Raw genomic sequence first — 21,226 nt, 5'->3', positions numbered from 1 at the left:
AAGGAACTGCTGAGCTAGAGTGGGGCAGTTAGGTGGCACAGTGGATAGAGCACTAGATCTGGAATCAGGAGGACTTGAGTTCAAATCCGACCTCAGACACTTGCCACTTACTAGCTGTGTGACCTTGGACAAGTCACTTAACCCTATCACTTTGCATCCAGGGCCATCTCTAGTTGTTCTGATTCAAATCTGGCTACTGGGCCAAGATGATTCTGAGGAGAAAGTGATGCTGGTGACTTAGCACAGCCCCCCTCACTTAAATACAATTCACATTCTTGTCCTGTCATCACCTGCATGATGTCATAAATGCTTTGGGGATAGCTTTACTTAAAGGCTTTCTCCATATTGTTGTTAAAGTTATTTATCCTTTCACTGCTTTTTGTTATTTTATGATGTGATAACTGCTCTTAATCATTTCCCAATCTTTTTGTAATATTTTACATTTGTTATCTTAACCTAGGTTACTTTCAGCTGCTAGGTAATTGCTGTAGCAAGCAGATCAAATGTTTTTTGACTGAGATCATTCTTAGAATATTTTATTCTCCATGTTGTGACATTTAATATATATTAGTTAAACTTCTTTACATAATTATTTTGATCAGTGTGGGTATCCTTACCTCTTCTTATTTCTAATTTTTTTTTTTTTGTATTTCAGTCATTTGTTTAAACAGGTCAAGTTGAATTTCTTTTCATTGTAACCCATAGCCTTTTCTCATTTGTATTTTTCTAGATTTTTTAAAACTAGTTTTAATCCTTGCTTTGATAAAATAAGAACTCTGTTTATTAAGTGTCTGAAGCCAGATTTGAACTCACGTATTCCTGACTCGAGGGCCGGTGCTCTACCCACTGTGCCACCTAATTTATGAATAGCTACTTACTACTATGTCTATTTTTCCATCTATGTAAAATATTTATATGGGAAAGATATATGCTTGATTGAAGGCATGCCTAAAAAGGATATCAGAAAGACACAGTCTTTTAGAAATGATATTCCACAGCAGATTACATTTTACCATTATATTATTGAAATATATGGATAATACAAATATATAGATAATCCCACTTATTGCTTGTTGACCATTAAAAAAAGTTGATTCACTTGTACAAAAATATTCATAGCAGCCCTGTTTGTGATGGCAAAGAATTGGAAATTTAGTGAATATCCTTCAGTTGGGGAATGGCTTAACAAACTGGGGTATGTGTATGTCATAGAACACTATTGTTCTATTAGAAACCAGGAGGGATGGGAATTAAGGGAAGCCTGGAGGGTTTTGCATGAACTGATGCTGAGCGAGATGAACAGAACCAGAAAAACTTTGTACAACTTAACAGCATCATGGGAGTGAGAATCAACTTTGATGGACTTGCTCATTCCATCAGTACAGCAATCAGGGATAATTTTGGACTATCTGCAATAGAGAATACCATCTGTATCCAGAGAAAGAATTGTGGACTTTGAACAAAGACCAAAGACTATCACCTTTAATTTAGGAAAAAAAATCTGTTACCTTATTATGTAATTTTGCTATCTCTTATACTTTATTTTTCTTCCTTAAGGATATGATTTCTTTCTCATTACATTCAATTGAGATCAATGTATACCATAGAAACAATGTAAAGACTAACAGCATGCCTTTGGTGAGGGGTGGGGGGGAGGGAAGCAAGAATGGGGGAAAATTGTAAAACTAAAAATAAATAAAATATTTCTAAAACCAAAAAAAAAAAAGTTGATTCAGTAGAGATCTACTTTAAAGGTTCTCTTAAAAAAAGTCTCCCATGAGTATTTTCAGACTTTTAATATTTCAAACAAGATTATAGGAAAGCTAAAACAAGAGAAATAACCTTAGCTCCCTAAGAGCAAGGAAGATGATATTGAGGGATACTTGCTCATCAGAGATGTCCACTTCTGTCAGAGTTCAATTCAGGAGGCATTCTTCAGAGGTGGTAGGTTTGGTCCTCTTGATGTTCCTGTTTATGAGATGATATTGTGCTGATTTCATCAAATTCCATTGTCTCCCAAATGAGATCCATAATTACTCAAAAGAGTTTGTTTTAACTCTCCCCATGCAGGAAAAAACTAAGACGATAACCAATTTTGCTTGATAGATGGATGACTAGAGCTTGTCCTTCAACATTTGTAACTTGAACAGAAAAGAATCATAATAACATTTGTCCTTTCTTAAAGACCATGACACCAGGGAGATGATGCCATGACAAGTATGTGAATTGGATTTTATTAAGTTGGTACTGTGCCTAGTCACCAGTCTCGCTTTCTCCTCCAGAGCCATCTGGATCCAATGATCAGATATGAATCAGGATGATTGGAGATGTCCCTGGATGTGAGACAGTCAGGGTAAAGCAACTTTTCCAAGGTCTCACAGCTAGTGTCAAGTTGAGGCCAGATTCTAACTCCTGTCCTCCTGACTCTAAGACCGGTGCTCTGTCCGCTATGCCACCTAGCTGCCTTTTAATTCTCACTTAAATCCAATTCACGTTCTTGTCATGGCATCACCCTTATGTCATGGTCTATTTTGAGAGTGAGGGACAAACATCATCCTCTAGCCCCTTTGTTGTCTTTGAAACCATCTGACATAATCACCTCTTTACATTCAAGGAAACTGAAGCTAATTGAAATGAAATGACTTGACTTAGGTCATTCAAGAAGCAAGCAGAGTCAGGATTCAAACTCAGGTTCTCAGTAACCAGAATCAGTATAAAGTTTCTAACTTGGAGAGACACACTGCAAATGAATAGTGATGTGGATGCAAACTTGAATAGAGAGAATAGAGTGAGCTAATACCTTAAGTAATTTGCAAAACTTTTTTTTTTAAATCTTAATTTTTCTGAGATAGTCTCACTCATCTTTTTAATACTAGTGTTCTTTTGGTAATGTTACATGACTATGAGTCATAGAATCCCATAATCTTTGAAGAGTTTGAGGGACATGAAGTGGCTGCAATAAATTATAACAAGGAGTTACATGGGAGGAATAATATAAAAGATACCCTTAAAGAGATGCATGATCAAAAATAGAAGGACTCACTTTTTACTGATGGCAAAGTAAAGCTAATGGACAATTCATATATCCTATTGGTATCCACAATACATCAAAAGCATCTGAGGGACTCTATTCATATTGGGTTGAGGGCCTGTTGGCAGCACATGGATAAAGAGCATGTAGAATGGTGAGGCAGATGGACTGTGATTTACATCCTTGGAGGCATACTCAGAATGAGGATGATATCACAGATCCAATGGAATATAATTTTTGACAGGACACGTTTTAGGTTTTAAGGTAAACAGATAAATAGAATGATTTTAACTAGGAAGACATTTTAAGAGACTTAAAGGTGGTGAAGTCCTCTTGATGTTTCAGTGAATGAATAAACAAAAGGCAGGTATTAAATACTTAGAATATAACAAGTGCTGTCTTAACCATGAGGAATGCAAATACAATAACAAGACATTCTCTGGCCTTGAGGGAGCCACAAAGTAGCCAGTAAAGTATTTGGTTTGAGAAGGGTAGGGAAATTTTACATGGCGATGCCCTTTCCAGAAGCAATGGTAGTATAGATTAGCCAAGGGGAAATTTGAGGCTAGAATTTGGGTGATTTGGTAGAAAGTAAGAAAGAGATATAGATATGTCATATGTATTTTAGAGGTAAGGATTATAGGAATTATGAATTTATTAGATGTGAGAGATGTGGGAGAAGAATGAATCAAAGGTCACTCCCAAGTTTGATTCCTCTTTATATATCTGTCGGCTACTTGAGTTTGGTTCTGCCTATGAGGAATCATTATTCAGACTTGGTAAAGCAAGGGTGGAAATAAAACAAAAAATTATTTAAAAAGGTTACAAGATATAGGAAGGGCTAGGAAGAGAGTTAGAGAGAGAGAGAGAGATAAAAGAACAGCCAAGCATAGTTGGCTGGGCCACAGGTGGGTAGAGAAGACCTTGGCCCTGAGCTGGCCTCCAGCTCAGGTTTTTATGTTTTGCCTCTCATCCAGAGGGCAAAAGGTGAAATCCCTTTCTCTTACTGGACCTGGAATTTAGATAGAGTGGATCTCCACCCAATTTGAGCAGCCTTTAAGATTGCAATTGTTTCTGTTAAATCATAATTCTCTACTTCTAGTCAATTTACAGCTCCACCCAAGTTCTTCATTCACAATTCTCTTCATCTTTACCTGCATCACTTCCTTTGTAATTGTAAGGTAACTGGTTTTTTTGTTTGTTTGTTTGTTTCCTTTTTTTTTTTTAATTTGTATCCACAGTGCTTAACTTTGAGCTTGGAACATAGAAGGTGTTTAATGAATATTTCTTTATTGAGTTACTGATTCTAGGTGATTTGCCCTCATTCAATTTACAATCTTAAAAAATAGGATAGGTGACACAGCCCTGGTTCAGAGCAGAATGTGAAAACCTATAAGAATGGTACAAGTATATTGGGGCTTCAAAGTTTAAGTGAGCCGAAAGGGGTAAAGGAAAGTGTGGGGTGAGGAGTAGAAGATAAGTTTAAAAAAAACTAACAGAATATTTTTTTTTCTTAGGGAAATTTTTTAGGGAAATTATTCATTTTTCTTTGTTGTGCTTTTTTAGATAATTAGCTTGTGTCTTCAAGATGACCATTTAAAATAGTATATGTGTCTATTAGAAGACTCAATGTCACCATAATTTTTTCATTTTTTATTTTTATATTTTATTTCTTTCTAATTACATGGAAAAACAATTTTTAACATTGGTTTTTAAAATTTTTGAATTCCTAATTTTTTTCTCTTACCTTTTTCCTTCCTTCTTGAGAAGGAAGCAATTTGATATACTGTAGCCACTGGCTGCTTGGGTTTGATTCTACCTATGAGGAATCATTATTCAGATTGGGAAAGTATAGGTGGAAATAAAATAAAAATTTGTTAAAAAAAGGTTGTAAGACCTAGGAAGGGAGAGGGAAAAAAATAGCAAAGCAGCCTTAGCATGGTCAGAGAAGACTGAATGGCCCTGAACTGGAGTCCAGCTCAGGTTTTTATGTCTTGCCTCTCATCCAGAGGGCAAAAGGTCAACTTACTTCCCCTATACTTGACTAGTAATTAGGTAGAGGGTAAAAGCCCAAGGAGATCAGGACACAAATTTTACATTAAACAATGGTATTTTAAGAATGGGGAGAGTCCTTGAAAAGTCCTTTGACTTTTCCTTTTGGGCAGCTGGGTCCTACCTTTCCAAGGTCTTCGGGGCGTCGCTGGACATGGCCAGTATGTTCAATAACGAGAGTTCAACCAGGAGAGATGCGTAACAGGTTTTATTAACAGGACACTACATCTCTACATCTCTAACTCACATTGTTGAGTAAGGGTATATATAAGCCTAGTCCCCCCCTGTTATCAGCATTCCTCATCTCCAGGCACTGTGAAAGAGTAATGGGCATGCCACTAAAGGTGTGTATCCTGGCTTAAACAGGATGAGGATGAAAGGCAGAGAGATAAGGACCAAAGCTCCTTCCTGAGAATCTTAAACAAGATAAGGATGAAAGGCAGAGAACAAATAGAGAGAAGGGCCAGAGTTCCTTCCTGAGTTCAGAACACTCTGGAATGGACATTCCTGTTTTCCCCAGTCTCATTGACTCTCAGGATCAACTCCTCATGCCCACGTACTCTTATTAACCCCTTACAGGTCCTCACCCAAGATTACAATTATTTCTGTTACAATCATAATTCTCTACTTCCAAGTCAGTTTACATCTCAAGAGTCAATTTAAATCTCCACCTAAATTATTTGTTACATTCAATTTCTCTTCATCTTTCCCTTTATCAGTACTATACATTTGTAGTCATGTAATATATATATATATATATATATATACTTATTAGTCATATTGTGAAAGAAAATAGACCAAAAATGAAAAGAAAAAACAATATGCTTCAAATCTGCATTCAGAATCCTTTTCTCTGATGGTGGATAGCATTTTTATCATTTGTTCTTTGGAATTGTCTTGAATCATTGCATTGCTGAGAATAGCTAAGTCATTCATCATTCTTCATCATACATTACAACTGTTATTGTGTGCAGGGTTCAGCTAGTTCTGTTCACTTTAATTTGCCTCCAATCACATAAATCTTTATAGTTTTTTTCTGAAACTACCCTGCTCCTCATTTCTTATTGCTGTGTCTGTAAACTTATTTATTTATGCTGAAAGTTTTGAAATTGAAGAACTTCAGAGTAATTGACAGTAGAAATAGGTTAAAAAGAAAATTCAAATGGTCTTTGAATTCAAATGTATTTTTGAAAGGTCTAATGGCATTGAACATGCATAGGAAAGACTTACATTTCTTTACCACATGGAGGAGACAAATTTTTTTCATCTTTGTAATTTTTTATTTTTAAATACCTTGACTTCTAGTTTCTAGGTTAGAAATTTAGGTTAATGGTAGTACAAAATGTACAGCCCCCTGGGGCTGCTAGGTAGCGCAGTGGATAAAGCACCGGCCCTGGAGTCAGGAGTACCCGAGTTCAAATGTGGCCTCAGACACTTTATAATTACCTAGCTGTGTGGCCTTGGGCAAGCCACCTAACCCCATTGCCTTGCAAAAACCTAAAAAAAAAACCAAAAGAAAAAACAAAAACAAAATGTACAGCAAAAAACAAAAACAAAATGTACAGCTCCCTATTGAACTGAGCTCTTGAGACATTTGCATATACATTCTATGTGACTTTGGGTTATCCATAGTATAATATACTTTAATGTATAGTGAGAGTCTTTTTGTGGTACAAATAAAATTTGTCCTATGCTATAAAAAGATAATAGATAAAGGCATGCTTACTGTCCTGATAGGACAGTGGCTCATGGGAACTTAGCTATGTGATTTGATATATCTGTATTGGTATACACAAAATACTTAATGTCTTTAATGTTAAAGGCATTATACCATTTTAGCTATATTGTCTTTTTTCTCGTTTTCAGGAACAGAATGATGTAATGTTAAGAAGTTTTGGTTCTAGAAATATACATATTTTCAGGTTTTTTTTTTTTTTTTTTTTGCAAGGCAATGGGGTTAGGTGGCTTGCCCAAGGCCACACAGCTAGGTAATTATTAAGTGTCTGAGGCCGGATTTGAACTCGGGTACTCCTGACTCCAGGGCTGGTGTTCTATCCACTGTGCCACCTAGCTACCCCTCTAGAATCGTATTTTGTCAGATTTAGCAGAAACCATAGAGGGCCAACCCTTTTATTTTTACAGCTGAGAAAATTGAACCATTCTTGGTAATAAAAGGTGGCTGTTAAGACTAAAAAAATCAAGTCTTTTTTTTTATTCTAAATGTGCTGCTCATTTCAGATGATTGACCTTGATTCTCTATTTACTGGAGTTTAATTTACCTTAAAGCCTCAGTTTTCTCATCTCAAAAAAGAGAAATCTAGGTAATTTCTACAGTTCTTTTAAGGTGAACTTTCTGTGATACTTGTATTGTTCACCAAAATTTGATTTTTCCAAGTAAACAGGAGCTTCCTTCAGGAATGATTTTGCACATTTTTCATTTTTAAAATACAGTTTTACTAGAGGAAATTTTTCTTCTTTTGAAAGTCAGCCTTTTGCTTGAGGGGCCTCTTATATGAATAAAAGGCAGGAGTAAGGGATAAAAGAATAGACTTTAAATGCTTCTTTGATATTCACAGAAGTGCTTTTATTTTCTTATTTGAACCATTTGAACGTAAATTGTTAAATTTAAAGTTGTCAGATGGAATTGATGTTTACTGTTTTCCCAAATGGGAAAGAATAATTGTGATTTTTTTCATAGAAATGTTTCCAGTCTATTTAAAAAAAAAGCATCCCAAGGAAACCAGCCTTACAAATAAAGCAGCAAGCCAAGTGGTGGTACTGCTCTGTCAGCTGTTGAGGGCACCCTTTATCTAGTTAAATGGCATCCCATTCCTTTCAAAGGCTGCTGTTAGAATCTTATGCTCAAATGATTGTAACTAAAATAGAAGTAGGAGCATCATTCTCTGGAATAATTTTTGTGTGGATGAGCTCTTGTTTTTGATATGAAGTCATGAAATTCACCATAAGGCCCTACTTTACTAGGTAATGAAATATAATGTCAGCAACACCACACAGAATTTTTACTCACTTTTAATAAAGATCAAAATCAAGAGAAGCAATATTTATAAAGTGCTTTGCAAAATGATATGTAAATGCTAACTATCATTATTCTGATTTTTCATCTATTTTTAATATACATGAACTTTCAAAGTGAGAACTGGTCAGATTTTCACTGTGATTTAGAATGTATAAAATAAATTGTTTACCTGAAGTTTAAGTAATTGAACAATTTGTTTATCATGAAAATTTACATTGCCAACCCTTGGAGTTGGAAGAACTTGAAAAGTCTTTTAGTCCAGGTTCTGTTGCTGAGATAACTCATTTTATTTTGGAGCAACTCTAATTGTTAGTAAGTTTTTCTTTATATTGACTGATAACAACTTTCTCCAACTTTTCATTGCTCTTTCAAAGTTATCTCCTAATCACTGAATGGATTGCCCCAGTAGAACTGAGACCTGGTAAAGACCTGAACCATCACTGGTCATCTTGACTTTTGTCTTGTCAGCTGAAGCAGGTGCTATGGAGCTCTTAGAGCTTGGTCAGACATCCAGGACACCCAGGTCACCCACTGAATCCTGGGCCATTGCCAGTCATCCTGGCTTTTTTTTTTTTTGCCACTAGACTTTGTTGACTGGAGAAGAAAGTGAAGTTGATGACTGTACTGCTCTATCCCACTTAAATCCAATTCATTTGAAAATCAAGATATCACCCTCATGATCGCATTGTTTCTCTTTGAGAACAATCAAGAAACAACAAAAACAGTGACAAAAGGAACAGCAGTTTTAATACATCTAATTTGTAGTTGATATGAAACATAAGACAATTTGTCCTAACAGTGTTTTTCTTTAATATCAATTTCCTTTATTTATATATTGTGTATCTTCTGGCTAATTTGTCATTGATTCCATCATAAGCATATTTGTTCATTCAGTTAACATTCACTGAGTGATCTTAGTCTTCTTAGAATCATATTAGATTCTTTGGATGAAGGAATATAATTCTCATAAAAGCCTTCATTTATATAGGGTGTTAAGCTTTACAAAGCATTTTATATATGTTATCTAATTTGATCCCCTGAGCAACTCTATTAGGTAAAGTACTACAGAGATTATTATCCTTACCCTTAAGTCCCCCTTTAATAGATGATGAAACAAGCTATAGGCAATTTGCCTACAGCTATATAGATAATGATTAGACATGGAATTTGAACTCAGAACTCTCAACTCTAAGTTCAGCACAGTTTTTTTTTTTTACTACCCCTTGCTTCTTCTTCCTCACATCTTAAAATGTTGAAAGTTTTTTTAAAATTTTTTTTCTTAGAATTTAGAGATCATCTCATCCATCCTTCTACGGCTACTCCCCATTCTCCTGTTTTATAGGTTAGGAAATTGATGCTAAGGGAGGAAAGATAGTTTTCTCAATGTTGCATGCTGATTTAGGGGTCACAACAAGTACACATATTTGGATCTGAGGCAAGAATCAGTATAGCAGATCACAATTGAAATTTAATTCAGCAAATATTTTAAAAGTAATTTCTACTTCTAAGTCACAGTGCTAGGTTCTGGGGATAGAAAGCTGAAAAAATGATGCTGTTCCTGTCCCCAAGTATCTTGAAGTCTGACATAGGAATCTTAGTCTATGGGAAAGAACTGACTCTGAAGTTAGAAGATTCCATTCAGTCAATCCCTTCATCTCCCTTGGGCTTAGTTTCCCATCTGTAAAATGAAGAAGGTTTACCTTTGAGGTATCTTCCAGTTCTATGATCCTACCATCCCTTCATATAAGTATTCTGAAAAATCAATTCTGCTAAATTCCCTGGAGAGCTCAAGACCAGAGGCTATGAGAAATTGGAATGATCACTTCTACCTGGGAGAATTAATAAAATCTTATGGAGCTAGTGATACTTGAGTTGAGTCCAACAGAAATGAAAAGTATGCGGTAGCTTACATGGTGTGTTGTGAACACAAGTGCACAGATGTTTGAAAGGGCAGGATATGGTATCCTGGCAAATAGTCCAATATTTCTAGAAACTCAACAATGGCAGAGTCTTAGAAATAGAGTTGTACTTAGGCTGGGATTGTGGTGTAACCATAAACAAGTAATTTAATTTCTGTGAACCTCAGTTGCCTTAACTGTAAAGTGTAAAATAATAATTCATTTGGCCCTGACTTCAAAAGGTAGCTGTGAGGAAAGAACTTCTGGTAGCCATAAATTATATATTTGTGATTTACTCCTGATTGAAATAAAGAGTTTATTTTTGCATCTAAACTCTTTAAGTTAAAGGAAGTAGATACAATAAAAATATTTATATAGTCCTTTATGTTTTGGAAAGCTCTACATATAATGTCTTGTTAGCTATTTCCTGAATAAGAGAAAGAACTAAGATAGTAGGATTGAAAAGTCAACCTTAGATTATTTAAAGCTGTAAAGGATCTTAGAGATCATCTGGTTAAAATCCTTTAAGTTACAGATAAAGAAATGGAGGCCAAGTAACCTGCTCAGAGATACCCAGTAAATAGTTGGTTGAACTTAAACTAGAATTCAGGCCTCTTTATTTCCATTTCAATGATTTTTCTCCTAGAATTAAAGGAAGCCAGAAATATTGGGAATCCTGTGTGTGTATCATGATATGTTTAGGGGTAGAGACAATATAAAGAAGGATGAGAAACAGTCACTGTACTCACAGAGTTTTCTATTAAATGGAATAATTATTATTTATATTATTGACAAATTATTATATTTATAGGATTATTTTGAAGTAACCCTATTCCTGATATAAACTCTGCCTGGTTAGAGTGTATAATATTTCTAGTAATCTGTTTTTTACTTATTTGCTAAATTTATCTAAATATGCTAATTTAAATATTTTATATCAACATTTATTCAGGGGATTTCCTATGAATTTAGCAGAATTGATTTTGCAGAATACTTATATGAAGGGATGGTAGGATCATAGAACTGGAAGAAATGTCAAAGTTTTCATTCTTAGCTCCGTCTTCCTTTGATTTAGGTATAAAGTCAACATTTATATCAGAAATTAGAAGGGTACCTTTTTTACTTCAAAGGCTATGAAATGTTGAAATTCATTGTTCTTCAAATTTTTGATAGATTTCATTTATGAATCCATCTAGTCCTAGAGATAATTTATCTGGTTTTATGTCATTCATGGCTTGTATACTTTTTAATTTATTTAAATAATCTATTTCTTCTTTGATTAATATGGGTATTTATTTTTCTAAGTGTTCATTTATTTCCTTCAAGTTATTAGTTTTGTTAACACATAAGTAGATAAAATGATTTCTAATAATTTTCTTTTTAATTCTTGTTAAATTCTTTTTCGCATTTTAAAAGTCAGCTTTTAGTTTTATCAATTTTATAATCTTTTTGATGTCAGTTATTAAAATTTTCTTTAATTTTAAAGTTTATATTTTGTTATTTAGTTGGTGTTTTCAAATTCTAGGATATTCAGGTTTTAAAAATTATATGCCTTGGGGCAGTTCTAATTGGCACAGAGGATAGAGCACCAAAAAAAAAAAAATTCATGCCCAACTCATTGATTTGTGTTCCTTCTTTTGTTGATTAAAATATGTAGAGCATCTTTAAAGTAAAGATTCCTGAACTTTCTCAATTCATGGTAACTTTATTCTCAGTAATATTTAGTTTTTTCATGGTACCCCTAGGAAGTTCACAGTGACCTTAGTGTCTCAAGTGATTTTTTTCGGGGGGGGGCTACTATTAAGTGAAGAGAAATACCTACCAATTTCCTTATGATCCAGTAATGCTAACACTCAGTCTGTTCCCCAAAGAGATCATAAAAAGGGAAAAAGACCCACATATACAAAAATATTTATAGCAACTCTTTTTGTTGTGGCAAAGAATTGGAAATTGAGAGGATATCTCTCAATTGGAGAATGGCTGAACAACTTGTGTTACATGTATGTGATGGATTACTATTGTTCTGTAAGAAATCATGAGTTGGTAGATTTGTTTTGTTTTGTTTTGTTTTCGGTTTTTGGAAGGCAATGGGGTTAAGTGGCCTGCCCAAGGCCACACAGCTAGGTAATTATTAAGTGTCTGAGGCCGGATTTGAACTGAGATACTCCTGACTCCAGGGCTGGTGCTCTATCCACTGTGCCACCTAGCTGCCCCGAGAGTTGGTAGATTAAAAAAAAAAACTAGGAAGATTTACATGAACTGATGTTGAGTTAAGTGAACAGAACCAGGAGAATATTGTACACTTTAATAGCAACTTTGTGTGATGATTATTGTGATTGATTTTTGTTCTTCTCAGCAGTAGAATGAGCAAAGACAATTCTAAAAGATGAAAAATGCCATCCACATGCAAGAAAGAACTATGAAATCTCAATGTAGACCAAAACATACTATTTATTTTATGCTTTTTCATAACCTATATCAGATTATCACTGACATAGGGAGGGGGAAGGGAAGGGAGGTAGAAAAATATGGAACTCAAAAATCTTTAAATGAATTTTTACTATCTTTATATGGAATTAAAAAAAATAAAATGAAAAGCAACTTTGGAGGGGATGCAGATGGGGAAATGCTGTTATTATCATGTTAAATTTCATACACATGTGTTTTTTACTCATGTAGTTAGAAATTCAAAATTTCATGTGCAATTCTCTTTTTGATTCTTTTTATACTTTAGTATTAATATTTGTTGATGATTACTAAGTTCATGATAAGTAAAAGATAGTTTAAATAAAGAAAAAGAAAAAGGGAAAAAATCTATTTTCCGTCTTCTTTCAGATTTTACCATATATAGAAAGAGTATCCTGTATTGAAATCTTTTATCTTTTTTCTTTTGGAATATCATAGTCTAAGCTCTCCTCTTCATCATAGTGGCAGATGCTTTCCTATATGATACATATTATAGTTACTTGGACATTGAATTTCTCTTTGGTTTCTTTGAGTATTTCTTAATTTTGTAAGCTCTAAATTTTGACTGTGATATGTCCAAAAATTTTGATTTTAGGGTTTCTTTAATTTTAAGGGCAACTATTTCTTGAGTGAAGTTTTTCTCTCTGAGTTCATTTTCTTTACCATTCTTTTCTCCCTAGCCTTTCCATTTTGTACCCCATGTTTAATTTCTTCCATATACCCCTGTGTGACAAACTATAAAAATAATAATTATTATTATTGTTATATGCCCAAGGCTTTCCTTGAACCTGTGGAGTTGCAGTCAGACCTAGGTATTTCCACAATCCCATAAAATAACCTTCAATTGCATATTGAAAGAATTATCTCTTTGGCCATGTTTGAAAATATTTGTCTTATTCTTCACCTGTCTTCCAATTCTTTACCAAGGGGAAGAGGGGCCTACTTCACTTTCATTCTTCTGAAGTTATAATTGTTCAATGCATTGTTTAGAATTATGAAATCATTAAGTGCTGTCCTCCTTTGTGGTCCCAGTTTAAGTTTTTCACCTAATCTTGTTTTCTTGGCTCTGCATGAATTCATTTCAGCTTTCCGATTTTTTTCTCATTTCTTCATATTTACTGTCTTACTTTTTAATAAATTTGTATGATATATCATATAATATTATTATGATATTCATTTACTCCATTTTGTGAGGGTTACCCTAATCAGTGAATACCTCATTTTCTTTAAGTTCTTAGTTACTTTAATAAATGTTATATTTCTATAATTATCCCTTGTAATGTTTTGATTTTCCCGTTCCCCATTGTGTTTTCAATATATTGTGAATGGGCATAAAATACTAAATGGGAATTTTGGGGCAGTTTTGCAGAAGCTAATGATGAAATATGAAGACCAGGAGATATAGGATAAGTTTAGAAACTCAGAAATGTATAAAATATACATATGGTATTATGAAACATTAATGAAAATTTTGCTATAAGGTACTGTAAATACCTAATAAAAGGAAAAGAAAAAAAATTCAGACTTATATTCTGGAATGACGGGAGGACCAAAAAATTTTATGTGAATTTTCCAGATTGCAGGGGCAATGAGGAAGGGATAATTAGATATAGGACCTTTCTTCCTGTCTTTTACCTCTGGAATATATACTTTTAAAAAATTATTATTCTTAATTTTATTTTTTATTTTTTCCAGCCATTCCTTTTATTTTTTAAAATTTTATTTATTTATTTTCATTCATATGCACATGCATATTTCCATGTCACAGAATTTCTCTTCACCTTCCCTTCCCACTCCCCTCCTCTCAGCAGGGAACAGCATATTTTTGCCGGATCTAAAAGTGTATATAGTTTAGTGGTTTTTAAAATGTAATTCCAAATTGCTTTCCTTTCAAATAACTATTCTTAGTTTGCATATTTTTTAGCTACTTGTTTTTATCATTTGATTGTTTAACCATTAGAGAATGACTCTTGTTTGATATATTTGCATCATTTTGTCTACCTTAGATATCTGACCCTTTTCACAGAGATTAGGCTGAAAATATTTTCTCCAGTTAACTTCTTCTTTTCTAATTTTAGGTGTAATGTTTTGCAAATTCTCTTGAATGCCTCATTGAATTGTTAATTAATTTGTAGAATTATGAAATGGAGATAAATATGTTCTGTTCTTTCAGTACTCAAAAGGAAAGACTGATGGCAGTGGGGAATCATGTTTTAATCACACTGTAATAGAGCATAGTGGATACAGGGATACTTTTTGTTTAGCACAAAAGAGGGTATCAGGCCATTTGGTAGGGACAGGGGATAGGGAGTGAAGGCAGGCAGAAAGAATTGGGAAGAGCATGGGGAGGGGGAATCACTCATGTAATCATGAATTAGTTGAGAGCACTAGTCAGCTTGGACCCATTTGAAGATGGAGAATATTTTGGGGGGTAGGAGTTTGGTTGGGGGCAGACTAACTCTTATACATAGTCTCTTGAGGTTAGTTGAGGTTAGTTCATTAATGTATTCACATTTGGTGTTCTGCTTGTCTTAATGCAAGAGATCTGAAGCTTCTCTGAGGTTTAAATATCATGGCACCAAAGGCTCTGGCAGCAATGCCTAGATGACTTCCCTTGACTTAGTACAGGGCTGTCCAAAATGCGTGGACAGTTTTAAGTGGCTGCCTGTGGGTGTACTAAATGTTTTAGTAAATGAAACTGTACTTGCGCTCTCACTAAAATAACACATCAAAATATATTGTCTATTGTTTCAGTAAAATTTTTTAAAAGTAAGGTTGGACAGCCCTGATTTAATAGATAATCTCAGAATGTGACTTTTAGTAATATATTTAATTTTTTTAAATCAATACACTTTGCAAATTATGCTCCTTTGATTTTTTTTGGGACAATTTGTATGTGACTTCTAGGTTCCTCTTTTCAATCTTTCTGTTATTGTTACTTACTTAATACTGGCTACTTGAGGTATTTCACTGGCACTGTAGATAGAGATGGAAATGGAAAGCTAGTATCTTTAGTATCTTGGCCAAGAAAATTCCAAATGGGGTCATGAAGAGTTGAACATGACTGAACAACTGGCAACATAGAAATTTCCTACACAAGCTAGAAGTGGGGCTAGAGAGGGTAACTCAGGTGAGCTGGTCACACTGTTTGAGTGCCAATGTTGTTGTAGGATTTCCCTAGAACACTATTTTACTCACAAAAGGCAAATGGTCATATAGAGATCAGAAGATCTAATCTCTTATAGAAGGATAGAGTCGTCATCATATATCACTTAAAATACTTAGGACAGATATATATATATATATATGTATATGGCAAATCATAGATTGCATCTCATTACATAATATATCACAGTGTATTATATCACATTACATAGCACATCATATCCCATCTTGTCACATCATATTACATCACATTGTATTACATATCATATCATGTCCCATCATGTAACATCACATTACATATCATATCATGTCCTGTCCTGTCATATCATATCGCATTGCATTTCATCACATATCACATATTGTCACATGATGTCTTATTATATCACATTGCCAGTTTATTATACCATCACTCATTTAAGTTGTGGGGATACATAAGCAACATCTTTATCTTTAAGCAGCTAAAGGGACAGGGGATGGTAGGGGAATTTTTTAATGATGTAACATTTAAGTTATGTGGGATAATATTTTTCCATTTCCTTTTTGATAGTGTTTTTACTCATTAAGCACAGAAAAAAATAAATTTATTAATGATACCATTGGGGTAAAAATGAAAATTATTTTAATTTTTTTTAAGGTTTTTGCAAGGCAAATGGGGTTAAGTGGCTTGCTCAAGGCCACACAGCTAGATAATTATTAAGTGTCTGAGACCGGATTTGAACCCAGGTACTCCTGACTCCAGGGCCGGTGCTTTATCCACTATGCCACCTGGCTACCCCAAAATTGCTTTAATATTAAGGTGGAAATTGTTCCTTTTATTTATTAATCAAAATCTTATAAAAAAAAGTTGTGCATAGGTTTCTTGGCACTTAGATTTTTCTTTTAAAGATATTATTTATTTCGAGTTTCAAAATTTTTCTCCTGATCTTCCCTCCCCAACCCTCCACAGAAGGCAATTTGTCAGTCTTTACATTGTTTCCATGCTATTTATTGATCCAAATTGAATGTGATGAGAGAGAAATCATATCCTTAAGAGAGAAACATAAAGTTTAAGAGATAGCAATATCAGATAATAAGATATCAGTTTTTTTTTCTAAATTAAAGTTAATAGTCCTTGATCTTTCTTTGGTTACAGATGGTATTCTCCATTGCAGACAGCCCCAAATTGTCCCTGATTGTTGCACTGATCGAATAAGTGAGTCCATCAAGGGTAATCATCGCCCCCATGTTGCTGTTAGGGTGTACAGTATTTTTCTGGTTCTGCTCATCTCATTCAGCATCAGTTCATGCAAATCCCTCCAGGCTTCCTTGAATTTCCGTCCCTCCTGGTTTCTAATAGAACATTAGTGTGCCATGACATACATATACCACAGTTTGCTAAGCCATTCCCCAATTGAAGGACATTTACTTAATTTCCAATTCTTTGCCACCACAGACAGGGCTGCTATGAATATTTTTGTACAAGTGATATTTTTACCCTTTTTCCTCATCTCTTCAGGGTATAGACCCAGTAGTGGTATTGCTGGGTCAAAGGGTATGCACATTTTTGTTACCCTTTGGGCAACAAATTTCTCTCCAGAAAGGTTGGATGACAGCTTCATTAACAATGTAATAGTGTCCCAGATTTCCCACAACCCTTCCAACAATGCTTGGTACTTAGATTTTTACAAAAACAAGGCAGACATGATCTCCATCTTCTCTGACTTTATAAACTAATATAAGATGTGGGCACAAGTAAATATAAGATAAATTAGAGTATCATTAGTTCTTATGAGTAATATAAAGTGCTTTTAGAGTAGTGGAGGGAAAGATCATTTCTAGCTTTAAGGAATCAAGAACCATTGTAGTGCAATGGAAAAAATCAGCCAATTCTTGGAGGTAGGAGAATTCCACTAACTCACTCTTGGTTCTTGCATAAGCCTCTTTACTTTTCAGGGCTTGTTTCTACAACTCTAAAGTGATGGGACTGTGTGGGTACATCTCTAATTCCTGCCTACCTTCTAGGGAAGGCTTTGTGGAAAAGAAAGAAGGTCATTTGGACCTTGATGGATTCAATTCAGCTTAGAAGGATTTCTTAACCTATGATTGGCCAGGCACTGCACTAAAGTAAAAAACAAACCAAACTAAACCACTATTCTCTGCCCTCAAGAATGTTACATTTGATTGAATGAGTTAGTAGGGGGGCAATTTGTAAATAGATAAGATAAAGGAAAAATAAACAAAATAATTTCGGGATAGGGAACTAACAGCTGGGAGACTTCAAAAAGGCCTATTGGATTTGGAACCTGAGCTGAATTTGGAAGAGAACCAGACCTTCCAAGAGACAAAGCTGAGGGAGAGCATTCTAGCATTGGACTCTGGCTGAGATACTGTGTGGAGGGGTGGATGGCATATAATTGACAAGGAAGAGCATTATGTGGAATGTCACGTACAGGTCAATCTGGGGTGAAAAGTGTGTAAGAATGAATATGTGATATGTTTGGAAAGGTGGATTCAACCTAGATTGTGAGGGGCTTTAAATGTCAATAGAAGAATAGTATTTTTTCCTAAATGCAACAGAGAACTCCTTTTTTAAAATTTATTTTTATTAAAGATATTATTTGAGTTTTACATTTTTCCCCCAGTCCTGCTCCCCCCCCCCCCCAGAAAGCACTCTGTCAGTCTTTACTTTGTTTCCATGTTGTACCTTGTTCCAAATTGGGTGTGATGAGAGAGAAATCATATCCTTAAAGAGAAGAGAAGTCTAAGAGGTAACAAGATCAGACAATAAGCTATCTTTTTTTTTTCTAAATTAAAGGGAATAGTCCTTGTACTTTGTTCAAACTCCATAGCTCATTATCTGGATACAGATGGTACTCTGCAGACAGCCCAAAATTATTCCCGATTGTTGCACTGATGGAATGAGCAAGTCCTTAAAGGTTGATCATCACCCCCATGTTGCTGTTAGGGTATACAGTGTTTTTCTGGTTCTGCTCATCTCACTCAGCATCAGTTCATGCAAATCCCTCCAGGCTTCCCTGAAATCCCATCCCTCCTGGTTTCTAATAGAACAGTATTGTTCCATGACATACATATACCACAGTTTGCTAAGCCATTCTCCAATTGAAGGACATTTACTGGATTTAACAGAGAACTCTTTAAGCTTTTCAGTTGGGGAATGTCATAGTCATGCCTGTGCCTTTTTTTTTTCTTTTGGTGGGTGGAGAGAGATTAGGTCTCTCTAGTTCATCTAGGCTGGAAACATTGGGCCTCTTATGAACTGACCCCATTTCTGATCTGCATAGATCAGAAACTTTGACTTGTCCCATTTATGACCTGAGCAATTTCATTCGCCCATAGGCAGTTTTGGTTCTCTTTCCCAGTCCTCTACTCCCTAATTCATGATTTGCCAACCTTACCTTCCCTAATAATAGAGACCTAAGGCATGTGACACATTTATTTGTCCAGATTTTTATTTTAATATTGCCAGTTTATTGACTGCGTGATATAGTTTGGAAAAAGAAGTGGCTGAGTGCAAGAACTGCAATTAGGAGACTAATAATTGAGTAGAAAGGTTATAAGAAAATGTATAAGTAGAAAGATAGATGTGTTCATGAGATGTGGTGGTGGTAGAATTGACAAGACTTTGCAATTGTTCAGATTAATGATTAAATAAGAATGAAGAGTGGAAACAAACTACTACATTATGAACCTGTGTTTTAACCGTGACAGAAATAGAGAAATTATGAGGGATAATTTAAGGGGCAAAGATAATTAGGTTTGTTTATTTGTTTTAGAAATATTTTATTTGAGATGCTTGTCAGACATCCATGTGAATAAGTCACCCAGGTAATCAAAGAGATAAGAGATTAGAACTCTGGAGAGACTTGAGAGATAGTTGTGCAAATTTAGGAGTCATCCCCATAGAGGTAAGGGATGTACCCATGGGACTTGATGCTCAGTGAGAAGTAAAAGAATAGAATGTATAGGGTGGAGGTCTGGGATTCATCTTAAAAAAAAAGCAGGGCATGGAATGAAAAATTTGGAGTGGAGACTGAGAGAGATTGTTTGTAGAAGAGGAGATGCAGGAAAGACTATGCAAAAGGGAGAAAATTGTTCACAGTGCCAGTTGCTGTGAGGCAAAGAGGATGAAGGATGGAAAAAAATGTCATTGGGTTAACAGCAAAGAAATCATTGGTAATTACAGAGAGAGAGCAATGTCAACTGAGTATATGGGAATGGAAATCAGATTGCAAGCACTTGAGAAATGAATGGATAATGAGAACACAGAGACAACAAATGTAGACAGTTTTTTCTTTTTTTTCTTTTTTCTGGTTTTGCAAGGCAATGGGATTAAATAACTTGGTCAAGGTCATATAATTAAGTATATAACTTAATATAAGTCATATAAATATATAACATAAATACAGCATATAAATCATATAACTATGAGTTCAGATTTGAACTAAGGTTCTCCTGATTCTGTGGCTGTTGCTATAGCTCCTGTGCCACTTTGCTGCCCCCTGACAGTTTTTTCTAGTTTAGTTGTCAACAGGCAAAAAATGCAAAGGATGGAAGGATTATTTTGTGTTAATAATAGGTTTTCCTCTGTTAAAAGTACTTTAAAAGCTATATAAAATGTTATATAAATGCTAACTTCTTATTGCTCATTAATCATGGTGGATACTTGTAAAAATCGTTTCTTCCCCTTATTGTTTTTATTCAACTTTTCACAGATCTTCAACTTTAATAAATTCTCTTATCATTAGACTTAGTGCAGAACAAAATGTATTTTCTCTTTTTCTTTTCATGATTTTGTCTTGTTTTAGGGTCTCCTCACAAGTGGAGTCGAATTTGAATCTCTCCCTGCAGCTCTTTCTCTGCCTGCTGAATCCGGGCTTTATCCAGTGACATTGGTTGGTGTTCCTCGTAGTACAGGGCAGATTACTATTAATGGTAAGAATTCTTTACTTTGTAGATTTAGGAGAATGTGAGGTGTGTAAATGAGTGGACAAGTTATTCTGTTTGACTGGAATGCACAATTCATGATGGGGAGGTATGTGTGTATGTGATCTGGTGTAAGGCCTAAAAAGTACAGTCAAATTGTGGAAGGTCTTGAATGTTGGCTCAGAATTCCTACTGCAGGCAATAGGATTTTGAGCAGAAAATATGACTGGCACCTAAGAAATGTAAATTCCAGTTGATTGGAATTGAGGAGTTTAGGTAGTAGATGTTATAGAGGGAGTAGTGATAGGGCTTATTGAAAGATGAGATGTAAGAGATGGTGGGGCAAGGTTCCAAAATAGCAAGATTTTGAATGTGGATACTAAGTGCTTGTATCATCTTGAAAATAGATCCCTAAATTTTAAAAGACAAAAGAATAAGATTCGTAATTTTTATCATGCTGCTTATTTTTTTAGTCTTGGATTTTTTGTTGTAAGAAATGGCAAGGTGAATACAACATTTTATCACCTTGATGTAATCTGTTTTTCATTCTGAATGGCTTTTAAAAATATTTTAAAACATTTAAAACAGGTTGTTTCTTTGTTTTTTTGCAAGGCAATGGGGTTAAGTGGCTTGCCCAAGGCCACACAGCTAGGT

The 21,226-nt window shown here is 34.7% G+C and overlaps 1 protein-coding gene across 2 annotated transcripts in view; it reads left to right on the top strand.

Annotated features, from left to right (window-relative positions):
- The window catches only part of TRAPPC9 (trafficking protein particle complex subunit 9), a 1,041,075-nt gene that overhangs the window by 210,909 nt on the left and 808,940 nt on the right, over nt 1-21,226 (top strand). For both annotated transcript variants that reach the window (XM_074202721.1, XM_074202720.1), the window contains exon 13: nt 20,455-20,581. In XM_074202721.1, the coding sequence (XP_074058822.1) occupies nt 20,455-20,581 (127 nt within the window). The remainder of the gene's footprint in view (nt 1-20,454; nt 20,582-21,226) is intronic.

This window comes from Macrotis lagotis, chromosome X (assembly GCF_037893015.1).
Source record: "Macrotis lagotis isolate mMagLag1 chromosome X, bilby.v1.9.chrom.fasta, whole genome shotgun sequence".
In the NCBI taxonomy this organism is placed as follows: domain Eukaryota; kingdom Metazoa; phylum Chordata; class Mammalia; order Peramelemorphia; family Peramelidae; genus Macrotis; species Macrotis lagotis.
This window is presented reverse-complemented; position numbering and strand designations above follow the sequence as displayed.